This window comes from Kogia breviceps, chromosome 15 (genome assembly GCF_026419965.1).
Source record: "Kogia breviceps isolate mKogBre1 chromosome 15, mKogBre1 haplotype 1, whole genome shotgun sequence".
Classification (NCBI taxonomy): Eukaryota; Metazoa; Chordata; class Mammalia; order Artiodactyla; family Physeteridae; genus Kogia; species Kogia breviceps.
This window is the reverse complement of record NC_081324.1, coordinates 67,096,245-67,110,052: the sequence shown is the minus strand read 5'-3', so window position 1 is coordinate 67,110,052 and position 13,808 is coordinate 67,096,245. Positions and strand designations below refer to the sequence as shown.

At 57.9% G+C, this 13,808-nt stretch overlaps 1 protein-coding gene across 2 annotated transcripts in view; it reads left to right on the top strand.

Moving 5' to 3' along the window:
• CCDC157 (coiled-coil domain containing 157) overlaps positions 1–13,808 on the top strand; it is a 14,382-nt gene extending 574 nt beyond the window's left edge. The window contains exons 2-12 of one of the 2 annotated variants that reach the window (XM_067014962.1): positions 3,106–3,237; positions 5,941–6,199; positions 7,891–8,062; positions 8,763–9,408; positions 10,100–10,177; positions 10,536–10,726; positions 11,073–11,249; positions 11,435–11,603; positions 12,683–12,822; positions 13,279–13,367; positions 13,457–13,808. In XM_067014962.1, coding sequence (XP_066871063.1) covers positions 5,952–6,199; positions 7,891–8,062; positions 8,763–9,408; positions 10,100–10,177; positions 10,536–10,726; positions 11,073–11,249; positions 11,435–11,603; positions 12,683–12,822; positions 13,279–13,367; positions 13,457–13,706 — 2,160 coding nt within the window. In that variant the 5' untranslated portion in view covers positions 3,106–3,237; positions 5,941–5,951 and the 3' untranslated portion in view covers positions 13,707–13,808. The remainder of the gene's footprint in view (positions 1–3,105; positions 3,238–5,940; positions 6,200–7,890; positions 8,063–8,762; positions 9,409–10,099; positions 10,178–10,535; positions 10,727–11,072; positions 11,250–11,434; positions 11,604–12,682; positions 12,823–13,278; positions 13,368–13,456) is intronic. The other variant, XM_059039495.2, reaches the window with a different exon arrangement.

Sequence of the window (13,808 nt, the reverse complement as noted above, 5' to 3'; positions counted from 1 at the left end):
CCCCCGCACTCTCCCATTGGCCTCCCACTTTGGCCAAAGCCCCGCCTCCCTATTCCCCCAGCCCCCTCTTTTGCTTTCAGGCCCACCTCTTTCAGACCCCCTTCCCAAATCCCAATCCCTAATTCCCACGGGTCCCTTTTCCCGCAGGCCTCCCTTTTCCAGTTCCACCCCTGCCTTCCATAGTCCCGCCCTCAAACTCCGTAGACCAACTCAAATCAAGCCTTCCTCTTTAGGCTCCACCCCTCACGCCCTCAGGTTGGTCCCTGCGGACCACTTCCCCGCTCCGCAGCACGCCTCGAATCCCGCCCTTTTCGCTTCCTCTCCTAAGATCCTCTTCTCCCTTTCCCCTCTCTCCCAACTCCTGAACCCTTGCCTGGACTTCAACTTCTTCACCTGTGAAATGGGGGGATGGGGGAGGAGGAAGAGGAAAAGATGCCCTCCCAAGTCTCCTCCCCGTCTCTCTTCCTCACATACACACCATAGCTGGTTTATGTCATTATTATTAATGTTGAATTATAATGATAGGATTTATTGAACACGTACCATGAGCCAGACAGTGTGCCAAACACTACATGCATTCCATCATTTATATTTCGTATAGCAACTTACTTACAGGTGAGGACAGAGAGGTTCACATCCTCAGTTCACATGGTGGAGTGGGAATCCAAACCCAGGCCATTCTTCTCTACTAGTGCAGTTACTTACTCCTTTGTCTTCACTGGATTCCTTCAGTGTCCCCAGGGATCCAGGCAATTAGCACTCCTGAGTCAGAGACTGACACTGCCATTTAGATGGTTTCAGAGTTTTCAAAGTGTTTCCATGGGTGCAGTGGCCAGGAGGGAGGCATAATCTTTACCTGAGGGGTAGAGTCCCAGGGGTCTCGAGAGAGAAGTGGGAGAAGAGAGGGAAGGGACTCGAATGTTGAACGGGAGTGCAGGAAAGACTCCTTCACTTCTCTGCAAGTTAAAAGTCCACCTTGGGCTGAGGGGCCTGAGGAGAGGCAGAGTTACCTGCTGCTCCCACCCCAGGGTAGTGGTGGCTCAATCAGTGCCAGCACTTGTGTGATCTCAGGAACAGTGTGGGGCTGGCAGCTTCAGGGCAAGGGTTCTACTCAGGACCCAGGAATTACAGAGAAAGCCTGTGTCAAATGTTCCTTCACTTGACACACACACACACGTGTTTCTCAAAACAGGCCTGTAGGGCTTCCCTGGTGGTGCAGTGGTTGAGAGTCCGCCTGCCAATGCAGGGGACACAGGTTCGTGCCCTGGTTTGGGAAGATCCCACGTGCCGTGGAGCAGCTGGGCCCATGAGCCATGGCCGCTGAGCCTGCGCGTCTGGAGCCTGTACTCCGCAACGGGAGAGGCCCGCGTACCGCAAAAAAAAAAAAACAGGCCTGTATCTGCAAATCCCCACTGTTTAGAAGAAACGACATAGGGTAACCTCAGATGTTTTTCAATGTTGTGTTTTGCTCTCATATATTCTTACTGCTTTGGCATTTGCTGCTGCTCATCAGAACCAGAATCTAACATCTGGCCCCAGATGGCCCCAGATGGCAGCTGTAGTTATTTGAGGGTGAACAGGTCACTGTTTCTTCATGTCTGCACAAGCAAGCTCCTGAGTTCCAGGTGCTTTGCCACCTGAAAACCCTTCCTCCCGGGGTGGGATTTCTTACTTGCTGTATTTATTTCCTTCCTGCCATTCCAGGAAGGAATCCCAGAATGTTTCAGTCGGTTTTTCTGTTTGTTTCTGCCTCATTCTTTGGGGACATAACACCTCATAGGTGGCAATATCTTATGAGAGGCCATCACTGGGGCAACATTTGTACGTGGGAAGTGGACCTGTGTGTGTGTGTGTGTATTTGTGTTTATTGTGGGGACTCATCACCCCACCACCTGTGGGTGGAACTGTAGAGGTGACACACCAAGACTTGCCCCCTGCAGAGACCCTCAGACATAGATGGTGCTTCCTGGGGGACAGTGCTCTGTGTGCCCTGCTCTGTCCCTATCCCTGACACAATGCCCAACGGGTAGGAGATACTTAGCCACCATCTGCTTAATGAACACAGGATCTAACCCCCTACCCCTGCACTGTCCAATATAGTAGCCCTGTGGTTTCATATACAGCCCATGTGGTGCTGTATATGAAAATGGTGGCTGGTCCAAATTGGGATGAGCTATAAGTGTCAAACAGACATTGGATTTTGAGACTTAATGCAAAAAAATAGACTTAATATTTTATATTGATTTAACATTGAAGAGATATTTGGGGTATATTAAGTTAAGTAATACATGTTATTAAAATTAATTTACGGGCTTCCCTGGTGGCGCAGTGGTTGAGAGTCCGCCTGCCGATGCAGGGGACGCAGGTTCGTGCCCCGGTCCGGGAAGATCCCACATGCCGCGCAGCAGCTGGGCCCGTGAGCCATGGCCGCTGAGCCTGTGCGTCCAGAGCCTGTGCTCCGCAACGGGAGAAGCCACAACAGTGAGAGGCCCGCGTACCACAAAATAAATAAATAAATAAAATAAAATAAAATTAATTTACCTCTTTTAGTTTTTTAATGTGGCGAGTATAAAATTTTAAAACCCATACGTGGTTTGCATTATATTTCTTTTGTCCAGTGCTGCTCTAGAAGTAGTATGGCCTGAAGACAGAGCAGAGATGTTGGACTCAAGAGTCCCAGCTCCCTGAGTGATCTTAGGCTAGCCCCCTAACTTCCCAAAGCCTCAGTTTCCTCATCTGTTTAAAGGAGGTGGATTTGGGGACTTCCCTGGCAGTCTAGTGGTTAGGACTCTGCTCTTCCAATGCAGGGGGTGCGAGTTCAATCCCTGGTCAGGGAACTAAGATCCCACGTGCCGCGTGGTGCAGCCAAAAAATAAAAATAAATAAATAAAGGAGGTGGATTTGGGAAGTGGCCAACAGTAGGTCCTGTAGTCAGAGCCAGCGGTGCTCAGGCTCAAGGCTGGCAACCCCACCTGCCCTTTCCCTCACCCCATCCTCCAGCCTGAAACAACCCCCTTCTTTTGGTACAGCCTCGTCCCTGCCCCCCACCCCCAGGAAGCCCTCCCTGTGTGCCCACTCCCTCACTCTCCCTTCATCCACTCCCAGGGACTGCAGAGCTGGACACAGGAAACCAGACACCTGGCTGAGCCTCTGACCCTGAGCCCGAAAGCCCGCAGGCAAGTCCAAGAGCTGGGCGCACTCAGACATCCAGCTCCACGGACAGGCACCTGTGCAGAGGTGAGGACAGGGCCCAGTCTTTTGGGAGGCCGGAGGGGCTGGCTTGCCCTCAGGAACCACCCTGGGGCCTCTGGGTGTCCCTGCACCTGTGGGCACGGGCAGGCCCTCAGGTCCCAGTCCAGGTGGCCAGGTCATACTGCAGTGAACTCAAAAACGGTCTATGTGCTCGCAGGGAGACGGATTCCCAACTGCAAATAATGACTCAATGATTCCATGCCACTGTGGTGTGTACTGGGAGGGAAAAGCACAGGCTGCTTTGAGAATGTGTAACAGGGGACCTCACCAGCCCGGGGACTTGAGGGAGGCATCTTATTTAGACAGAGTATGGGGAGGAAGCATAATCTGCGGGGGTGAGACGCCGAGGTGCGAGGGGGTGCTGGGCAGAGGGGAGAGGGCAACCCTCAGGAAGGCTGGGGCAGTGGTCTGGGGGAGGTGGGGGGTGTGGAGCAGTGTTGATAGACAGAAGTGGCAGGTTCTCAGTGTGGGTGGGATGTGGAGCTGGCAGCACTGGGTGCCTAGATGTGGGGATAAAGGAAAGGGATTCGAGGAAGTGCCCAGTTGCTTCCAGTGAGGGTGCCATTTTCTGCGATGAGGAAGGTTGGGAGATGGAAACAGGTTGGAGGAAGAGAGGTTTCCCCGCCAGGCCTAGACTTCCTGGGGGCCTAAATCCTGCCCAAGCAGCCCTGTTGCAGGGTGGGGCTTTGGTGCAAAGAGCTTTCTGCTGCTGAGAAAACCACAAAGGACAAGGGGCCCCCACTGCAGGATGGGGAGGGACCAGGGCTCGGCATCCACAGGGTTGCTGGCTCTGACACCTGCTGTCAGAGGCCTGCGAAGAGCCATGGGAGGGGCCAGACCTTCTGAGTCAAGGGCCAGGGATGGTTCATCCAAATCACTGTCTTCAGATGTCCACATGGCAAAGATGGAAGGGAAGCAATCTGTGTGGGCCACAGGGGAGAACAGGAAATATGGAAGGTAGACAGCAGCTCCAGACAAGGATGGTCTTTGCTGTTGTTACTGCTAGTAATAGTAATCACAGTAATAATAGTTACTATGGCTGCAGAACTTTTACTGGTGCCTTGCCCTGGACCAAGAACTTTTTAATTTTTTTTATTTCTTTGCTGCGTTGGGTCTTCATTGCTGCCTTTGGGCTTTCTGTAGTTGTGAGTAGGGGCTACTCTTTGTTGCGGTGCGCGGGCTTCTCATTGAGGTGGCTTCTCTTGTTGCAGCGTGTGGGCTTCAGTAGTTGTGGCACGAGGGCTCAGTAGTTGTGGTGGCTCATGGGCTCTAGAGTGCAGCCTCAGTAGTTGTGGCACACAGGCTTTGTTGTTGCGCAGCATGTGGGATCTTCCCAGACTAGGGAACCAACCTGTGTCCCCTGCATTGGCAGGCAGATTCTTAACCACTGCGCCACCAGGGAAGTCCTGGACCAAGCACATTACTTGCAGATACCACCTGGCCTGATGGGGGATAGTGTCCCCATCTTACAAGTGAGACAGCTGGAGCTCAGAGGGGTGCAGTGACTTGCCCATGACCACACAGCCAGAAAGGGGCAAGACTGGGACCCCTGTATCAACATATAATGGGCCCCCTGTCACCAGAGTGATTAGGATAGCTATCCATACAAATTTTCAGGTGTTCCTCTCTTACACTTCAGGACTTGTTTTCCTCCCAAAGTCAAGGTATTTCAAATTTTCTTTGTGGATTCTTTTTCTTTTCTCCATTCAATTACTAGTCGTTCATTTGTCAGTGAGCATCTGCAATAGGCCAGGCCCCAGGCTGCCATACTGGGGATACCATAGTGACTGAGGTATGGTGAGGACCTGTCCTAGAGAGCAGAGGCCATTCCTGCAGGGAGCAATCAGCGCCAAGATGGGGGAAGCCCAGAGGGAGTATCTAAGTCAGGCTGGAGGGTGCTCAGGGAAGGCTTCCTGGAGGAGGTGATGTCCGGGAACCCTGAAGGATGCGAGGAGTTAGTCAGGTGATGGGAATTGGATGGGGGAAGCATGACTCAGATGGAAGAGACAGATGGGCACAGATTCAGAAACGAGTGCCTGCACAGGAGCTGCTGCTTGTAGCTGATGGTATGTGGAGTGGAGGGGAGGGGAGGTGACCAGAGAGGACAAGGGGAGGGGTGTGCCTGGAGGTAGCCTTTCTCCCAGGGGCCAAAGTGAGTCCTAAGGGGTTGTTGGCCAGTGTGATGTGGTCAGATAGGCTTGGCCCAGGTCTCCATAGCAGAAGTGGATCAGATTCCAGTGGGCAGGCCTGTGGCCCAGCTGGAACTGCTGCTCTGCAGTCCAGGCAGGAGATGAGAGTGGCCGGGGGTGGTCCAGTGCTCCCTGTCATACTGTAGCTACAACTGTCTTTTCATTGCCAGTAGCCTGTCCAGTGCTTTGCTCAGGGAGGGAAGGACAGCAGGTACATCCTCATGCACAGCTGTATCCACCCAGCACTCAGCAGGGGCCTGGCGCACACAGGTCCTCAGAGGGACTTGTGGACCAAGGGAATCAGTAGTGTGGCCGTGGGGTAGGGTGGATGAGAGGGAGGCTAGTGAGGTCACCACAAGCAGGTCCCAAAGGGGCCGGGAAACCGACTTCTCCCCAGGGTCGAGGTTGGATTTCAGCAGGTTTTCTGGGGTTTTCAGAAACTTCCTCCAGCAGCAGCCACATGGCTCTGGCTAACGGGGATCTTCTCTGTCCACCCCAGGAGCCACGAGGATGGCACACCTGCTGGGCAGCCAGGCCTGCATGGACAGCCTGCGCAGGGACCTCACCGACCTTCAGGGCGCCATCGTGGACGTGTTCTCGCGTGCCGGGCCCGTGCGCTTCCCCTCCTGGAAGTTCCCTGACCGCATGGCCTGTGACCTGGACATGGTGGCCCTGCTAGAGCACTACGACCACGTGCCGGGTGACCCCGAGTTCACGCAGCTGTCCCACGCTGTGCTGCTGGAGCTGGTCATCGACAGGTGAGAGCCTGGACCAAACCTGGTCATCTCAGGATGCTGGCACCCACCCCATCAACCAGTAGCAGCCACAGGATCCGCTTCTGGCGGGGATGATGACATTGATGACAACAATCACCTTTGACTGAATGCTGTCAGGGGCCAGCTTGGTTCAGGGCCCTCATAGCGATCTCACCTGTGTCGTGCTGTGCTGTGTGTCTTATAGTCCACCTTCAGGGAGTTGCTGGCCACCCTGTTGGTCTCTGTGACACCACAGCTCTGACGGCTACTTCTCCAGCCACCGCCAGCTGCTTCCTTAGGGTTTCTGTGTGTCGAGGATACTGCAGCTGCTGCTCAGACTTTCCATCCCAGGCTATTTTTCCTGTCCCTTCCATGTGTCACAGGGCCAGACATGGGATGTGCTTTTCCAAATCCTGGCCCTGCTGGGAAGGCGGCCAGTGGATTCCCCTGCAGCCCCACCACTTCTACACTGTCATTCACACTAGCATGGTCGGCAGCCTCCACTCCCTGGGGACCGCAGCCCAGGCTCCATGTGCTCCAAACCTTGCCTGCTAATGAAGTCACGGGAGCCAGACAGGCAGGGACCCCAGCCGTTTGGGGATGACCTGCCTGGAGACAATTATAAGCCAGGGTAACCGCTCAGAGGCCTGGAGGAGCCGACGGTGTGAAAGCACTACCTGGACCCTGTAGGGGGCTGAACGTGTGAGCCCAGAACACACCTTCCTTCCTTGCTGTGCCCTCTGCTAGGAGTGCCCCACCTACTCGTCCCTGGACTGGCCGAGCCCATCAGGGCCCAGTTCACCCATCTGCCTTCTAGAAAGCTGGAGCTGACCCGCCTTCCCAGCCCTCTCCTGGCCCCTCTGTCCAGGCCACTCTCCACCCTCCAGTGCTGCTCATTCATTGTCCCCATTCACAGAGGAGGACACCTTGGCCCAGAGAGGGGCATGGCCTGGAGCGGTCAGCACCCCCTCCCCCAGGCCCTCTCTGCCCAAGGGCACAGTTGGTTTGGGATGACCCTCCTGCACCCGCAACAAGTTGAGGTCACTTATATGACCATATGTTTTGTAAACACAGTACCTCTTCTTTTAAAACAGCCTGATTCCTATGCAAATACCTACTTGTCTTCCCAACACCCCTTTTCCTTACAGTTAGCCCCTGACTCAGGGTAGGATAGGGACCTGGCTCTCTCACTCCAGTCTCCGTTGTCGCAGAAGCAGCTCGTCCCACAGGAGAATCCCCACCCCCAACTAGAATCAGGAAACCGCAGGGCGCACTGCCCTGCACACTCACCCTGAGGCCATGCGCAGCCTCCTCTGCTTTGAGGGTCTCAGCTGGGTCCTCTGCGAGGTGAAGGCTCTGAGCCACATGATGGAAGGCAGCCACTTACCCAGCACTTTCTGAGGACTCTGGACACAAGCAAGGCAAGGCACGGCCTCCCAGAGCCGCCCAGTCCAGTGGGGAGCAGCCAGGCAGAAGTGCTGCCACCCAGGAGGCCCCAAAGGGGCCCCAAGCTTAGCCTTCAGGGAGGGCTTTCTGGAAGAAGTGGCTTTTGGGTCGGGCAGAGCATACTCTGAGACGCTCCGAGTCCCTGACGCCCGGGCCGGTTCCCAGGGCAGAAGGCTGCTGGTCGTGTGGTGTGAGGGCACACTGGCGCTGGGCTCTGCCCCAGCCAACCCTGCCTTCTTTGCCCACAGGCTCCTGCTGCTGCTTCAGAGCTGTGCGAGCTACTTGGAGAACCTCGGCTTGGAGCAGACGGTGCCCCCCGCCAGGGCTGCCAGGCCCTGCATGTCCGTGGGGCTCACGGTGCGGCGCTTCTGGAACAGCCTGCTGAGGCTGGTCATGCTCATTCGGCAGGTGGCCCCCCAGGTGGGTCGGCCACCCGCTTCCCCAACTGCAGTCACCCTCACACCAGTCCACCTGCCCCAGGCTCCTCGCACACCACATGTGCACCGCATCTGTCTCTGGCTCCACTCTGGAGCCCCCACTCAAGGCCCATGCAGCCTGGCAGTTCACAATGCAGGCCTCGGGGGTCATGTGTGGGCCACCTGGTTCTGCACTTTACACTGTGGGGCTTTGGAAAAATCCTACCTAGTCTGAACCTCAGTTTGTTCATCTGTGCAGTGGGGGTGATAACAGTCCCTACCTCCCAGGGCATTGTTGGGGAATGGTGTTTGTATGAACCCCATTTGTTATGGGTTATTCCGTAACCCTCACAACCACCTGGTGGGCAGGACCACTGTCACCATAAGGGGAAGGAAACTGAAACTGAGAGTGGCTTCAGCAACACAAGAGCAGACAAGTCCGCTAAGCAAGGGCCCAGTACCCAGCATCTGTGTCTGTCACTGTGTTACCCTCCCAGTGCCATGCATGTAACAGCATGGAGCCTGGGCTTGGTAAGCTGAGGCAGCAGAAAGCAGAAGGCTCACTCTCTCACTCACGTTGATATCAGATACCATCTGAAAGTCTGAGCATCAGGAGTGGCTGCTGTCACAGAAATCCCCAGAGAGCTGGTCACCTCCCAGGCCCATCTCCCTCACCTGCTTTCCCTTTCTTTTCCTGACTACAGAAAAGGGCAAACCAAGGGGAGACCCCCACCTCCAAGCCCACAGCCAAGGGCGAGCCAGCCAGGAGCCCTGAATTTGTGACCGCCAAGCTCATCAAGTTCACCTCCCCAATGCCAGGCTTGCCCCAGACCTGCCAAGAGCTGGACAGGCTCCCTGTCAGCGTCTCCCTGCAGTGTCCAGCCAAGACAGCTGAAAACACCAGGAGTGTCCACTCCCAGACCATGGAGACAGCCCTGGTGCCCTGTGATGCATGCACCAGTGTCCAGGGCAGCCTGTGGGAGGTGGGCAAGATGGTCATCAGCCTGTGTCAGAGCCAGAACTTGCCCTCGTCCTTAGGCCAGTTCCAGCATCTGGTGCAGGACAGCATGGGGCTCAGGCCGCTGCCGGCCACCACTGTGGGCCACTGGGCGGCCGAGCAGAGCAAAGACCTGACACGCCTCAGCAAGCACATGGGGGCCCTCACTCAGCTTGTGGGGCCCCTCAGGGCCCAGCTGGAGGAGGCTAAGGGGCAGAAGGACAGACTGAGGAAGCAGGTGGGCGAGCTGGAGCAGGCCCTGCAGCAGGAGCAGGGGGCACAGCGGCGGCAGGTGGATGAGGCCAAGCATCGCCTGGCCCAGTGGGAGCGCGACAGGCAGCAGCTGCTTGCAGGTCTGTGCCTGAGGCCGGACCCTCAGTGCCAGGCTCTGCCACAGCCTGAGCATGGGCTCCCCCAGGAGCAGACCCCACAACGGGGCTGTGGGTGCTGGGAGTCGGTGTGGAAGAAACCTGGACTGGGAGTGGGCAGCAGATGCAGGGAAGGGAAGGCAGGGGAAAAGGGGTGTGTTCATCAAGCCGGTTACACTGCGGGCAACTGGAATTTAATCCCACTGGGGAACGCAGGGGCCCGTGTAGAAGTCCGAGTCGTCCCACCAGAGGGGTGAGGGAGCGGCGGGTTCATACACTCACTCCTGTCGGTCACCGAAGGGGACTCCTGGGGAGTTCATCCCCCGGCTAGCTCCAGCCAGCTGAGGCCCCTCTTTGGCTTCAGTAGAAGCCGTCAGGCAGAGAGACACAGCTATGGCACTCTCAGTGGGCCAGCTCCTGCTGAAGTTGTGAGGCCCGAGGGAGTTGGGCAAGTCACCCCCGTGGAGGACACTGAAGCCCAGAGAGTCAGCCAGCCAACAGGAAGCAGAATGGACAGGGACCCAGGCCTCCTGGCACCTCCCCAGAACTCCTCCCACAAGCCCAGGCACTCCTCCATCCTGGCCAGGGCTGCCACCATGCTGTAGGGTGCACTGGGCGTTGAGGCTGCCAGCCAGGCCCAAGGGAGCCTCTGAAGGGCCTCTCTCGGCTGCCATAGAAACAAGTGACCTCAAGACAAAGGTGTCCACCCTGGAGGGGGAGCTGAAGCAGCAGCAGGACTCCACGCGGGCCGTGGGTGAGGAGCCCTGCCATAGATCCCTGTACCGTGTGCCCTGTGCTCGGTGGCTGGACCAGCACCCTCTGTCTCTGTCTCCTGGGCTTCGGGGGCAAAGCTAAAGGGAACCACAGAGGAGGCTAGGTCTGACAGGCAACACTGTTGGGTGATGCCACCTCCCACCCAGAGAGTAACTTCTGTTTTCAGAACCCACCTCAGGCAGGGTTCAGAGCCCCATTTTGTGGCTGAGGACACTGAGGCCCAGAGATGTGCTGTGACCAATCCCCCTTCCCAGGTCTTGTCCTGGGTCAGAGGCAGTGCAGGGACTCCCCAGGGCTCCCCCGCTCTACCCCCTCCCCCCCCCCGCTCAATCCTGCAGAGATGAAGGCCCAGGAGCTGCAAGAGGAGGCTGAGCACAGGGCGGAGGCTGAGAGGCAGGTGCAGCAGCTGGAAGACCAAGTGCAGCTGCTGGCAGGGCAGCTGGATGGAGCCAGCCAGCAGATCCGCTGGGCCAGCACAGAGCTGGACAAGGAGAAGGCCCGTGTCGACAGCATGGTCCGCCACCAGGAGGTGAGGCTGGGAGCCTTGTCAGTGCCTGGGCTCCTGCAACGAAGGCTGCAGGGAGAGAAAAGGCTCCACTGACAGTGGGGAGACACTGGAGACCTAAGGAGAGGAATTCCTGAGTGGCGACTGTGACTGGAAAGAAGTGGGGGCGAGATCTCCAAGCTTGGGAGGTCCTGGCCTTGCCAGGGTTGGGGTCTGCTCCCTTCTTCCCTCCACCCCTTCCACTGCACGCATGTGCACAGACAGATGTAGCACAAGGGGGTGGGCTTGGGTACAGCTGCCTCCTTTGTCCTGCATGGCTGGGCCTGGCCCCATAGGCCTCATGGCCTCCCTCCTGCCCATCCCGGCTCAGTCCCTGCAGGCCAAACAGCGAGCCCTGCTACAGCAGCTGGATACCCTGGACCAGGAGCGTGAGGAGCTGAGGGGCAGTTTGGACGAGGCCGAGGCCCAGCGGGTCCACGTGGAGGAGCAGCTGCAGCATGTGCAGAGCGAGAGGGAGCAGGGGCAGTGCCAGCTCCGGGCCCAGCAGGTGCAAGGGCCCAGCAGGTGCAAGCGGGCAGGGCGAGGGGGCAGGGGTGGCACTTCCCTTTCTCTGGAGGAACCTCCAGCCAGCTAAGCACCTGCGGGCCTGCCCCGTGCCTGGGGAGTGCAGGTGATGGGGTGTCCCCAGGGGGCTGGGAGCCGGTCCTCAGCTCTGAGCCTCCCCTGCCCCAGGAGCTGCTGCAGAGCCTCCAGCGAGAGAAGCAAGGCCTGGAGCAGGCAATAAGGGATCTGCAGCTGACCATCTCGGAGCGAGAACGCGAGCTCGTGGAGTTGAGGGAGCGGGAGAGGCTGCTGGTGGCCTTTCCGGACCTGCACAGGCCTGTGGAAGCCCAGATCCAAAGTAGGGGCCCGGAGTTTGTGCAGAGGGCATGCCGGGGCTGGGGGCGGGCAGCTGAGGGCTCATCAGGGCAGGACACGGGTCCACAGCAAGGGTGGCAGAGCCCCCACAACACACAGGTGCTCTGCGTGTTACCCACTCTTCTGTGTGGATGGGGACACAGAGGCCCAGTGGGGAGGTGACTGCTCAGGGTCACACAGCCAAATCCAGACCCAGGTCTGGCTACCTGTGTAGCCTGTGCTCTTAACCACGTCACAGGCCAGTCCTTGCTCAGCTTCCATGTCCCCTGTCCTGGCATCTCCCCAAACTACACCATGGGGCCAGCTCCAGGGGCACAGCCCCAACTGTCCAGTGTCCATGGGAGTGCTAGGGACCCATCTCAGTGGAAGACTGACTGCCCGGTGACCTGGGTTCTCGTCCCAACCCCTCCAGTCCCCTGAAGCTCTGGGGTGAATCCCTGTGTAGGGCTGCAGGGATGATCCACTGCAATCTAGCTTGTCAGGATAAGTCGTCACTTGTGAGCGCTGGGCCCTTGTGTTACCCTGTCAACCGCCCCGAGAGGCAGGTAGCAACCGCTGTGACAAACCAGGAAACTGATAACCAGAGCAGGCAGCACCTTGCCTGGGTTCAGTCACGGGGAGCATCTGTCCCCCCAGCAGAGGGAAAGAACATCCTTGCTGAATTCCTGAGACTCATATCCAACAGCTGCCTGTGGCTTTGGACGAGTCACTGTCTCTCAGGCCCTCCGAAAACAGGTGGCCTTGGAAGAGCTTCACTTTCTTACCTATGTGCTAAATTTTTGGTGAGCTCCAGGTCCCCCTCAGCTCTCAAATTCTGTAAGGCTTTGGTCACCTCCCAGCAGGCAGGGGAGTAGGGAGTGCAGCGGCGAGGGGGGGAACAAGGCCTCAGGAGAAAAATGATGAGGTGGGAGGTCCAGTATGCTGACCCCGACTACCTGCAGGGCCACCTGCAGGGAACCCTAGGCACATACCGGCTGGCGTGTCTGCCCTCTGAGGTCCTGTCTTGTTGGGCACAAGAGGCAGACCTGATGGGGTGGGGTGCCAGATAGTGGGTCTCCACAGGCTCTGGCAACGTCACGGACGACATGGAGAGGCAGGTGCAGGCCAACGACATCCGTATCCAGGTCCTACAGGAGGAGAACGGGCGGCTGCGATCCATGCTGTCTAAGATCCGGGAGGTGGCCCAGCAGGGGGAACTCAAGGTGGGCAGCATGGCTCCCCCACCTGAAAGGGGCCGGCCCTTGGGGACTTGGAAGAGGCCCCCAACCCAGCAGAGGTCTTCAACTTCCCCCAGGGAATCTGCGGTCAGCCCAGCTCATTGCACATGGGGCTCTCATGACAGGTGGCTTTAGGCTGTACTTTTGTGAACCATCTTCCACGATTCAGGAAGTCATGAGGATGTTACCGTGCCTTCTAGCTCCAAATCCCCCCTCTAGCCCTTTGAACCTTTATTTCAAGTGTACCAGGAGCCTTGTGAGAAAACAAACCTTCCCACCCTTACTATGGCTAAGGACAGGCCCTGGAAGTCTTTCCAAACGCTGCCCCTCAGAGGAAGGGGCTGTGGCGACAGGTTCAGGCCCTCCTGCCTCCTCTGTGACACCCTCTCTGTTCACTGCAGAGGGGATCCTGGGCCTTTCTGAGCTTGGTTTTCTTTGTAGCTGATCCCACAGGACCAGCTCTGGGCCCCTCCCAGCAAGGGAATCCACCGAGCAGCGCCCCCAGCCCAGGCCCAGAGAGCATCTCCAGGGTAAGTGAGGCTTTGTCAGAGGCGGGGCACGTGGGGGTGGGGTGGTCCGCCTCGCTCACAGGGGATCTTGCCGTCTGGTCCTCCCTCAGGCCCCTGGGCAGGTGGCACTCACCTGGCAGCAGGACGGCCAGTGCGGGCAGGACCCTGCTGGGCCAGCCCCAGGCCTCCCCACCTCAGCAGCCCTGCAGTCGATCCAGCAAGTCCTCCCTGGAGGATGTGACCCACTCGACCAGCTGTGCCGAGAACCCCATCCGGGCCTTGGCCAGGCTGAGAAGGAGACTGTCACCAGCCCGGGGCCAGGCCGGCCCTGCATACCAGCCCCAGGAGCGGCCCACGTAGACTGCAGTGGGGTGGGGCTGGAGGGCGGGAAGCTGGCAACCCACACCATGTAATAAAGCCCAGGCCATCTGCTCACAGCGACCTTGGCCACACCACACTGGC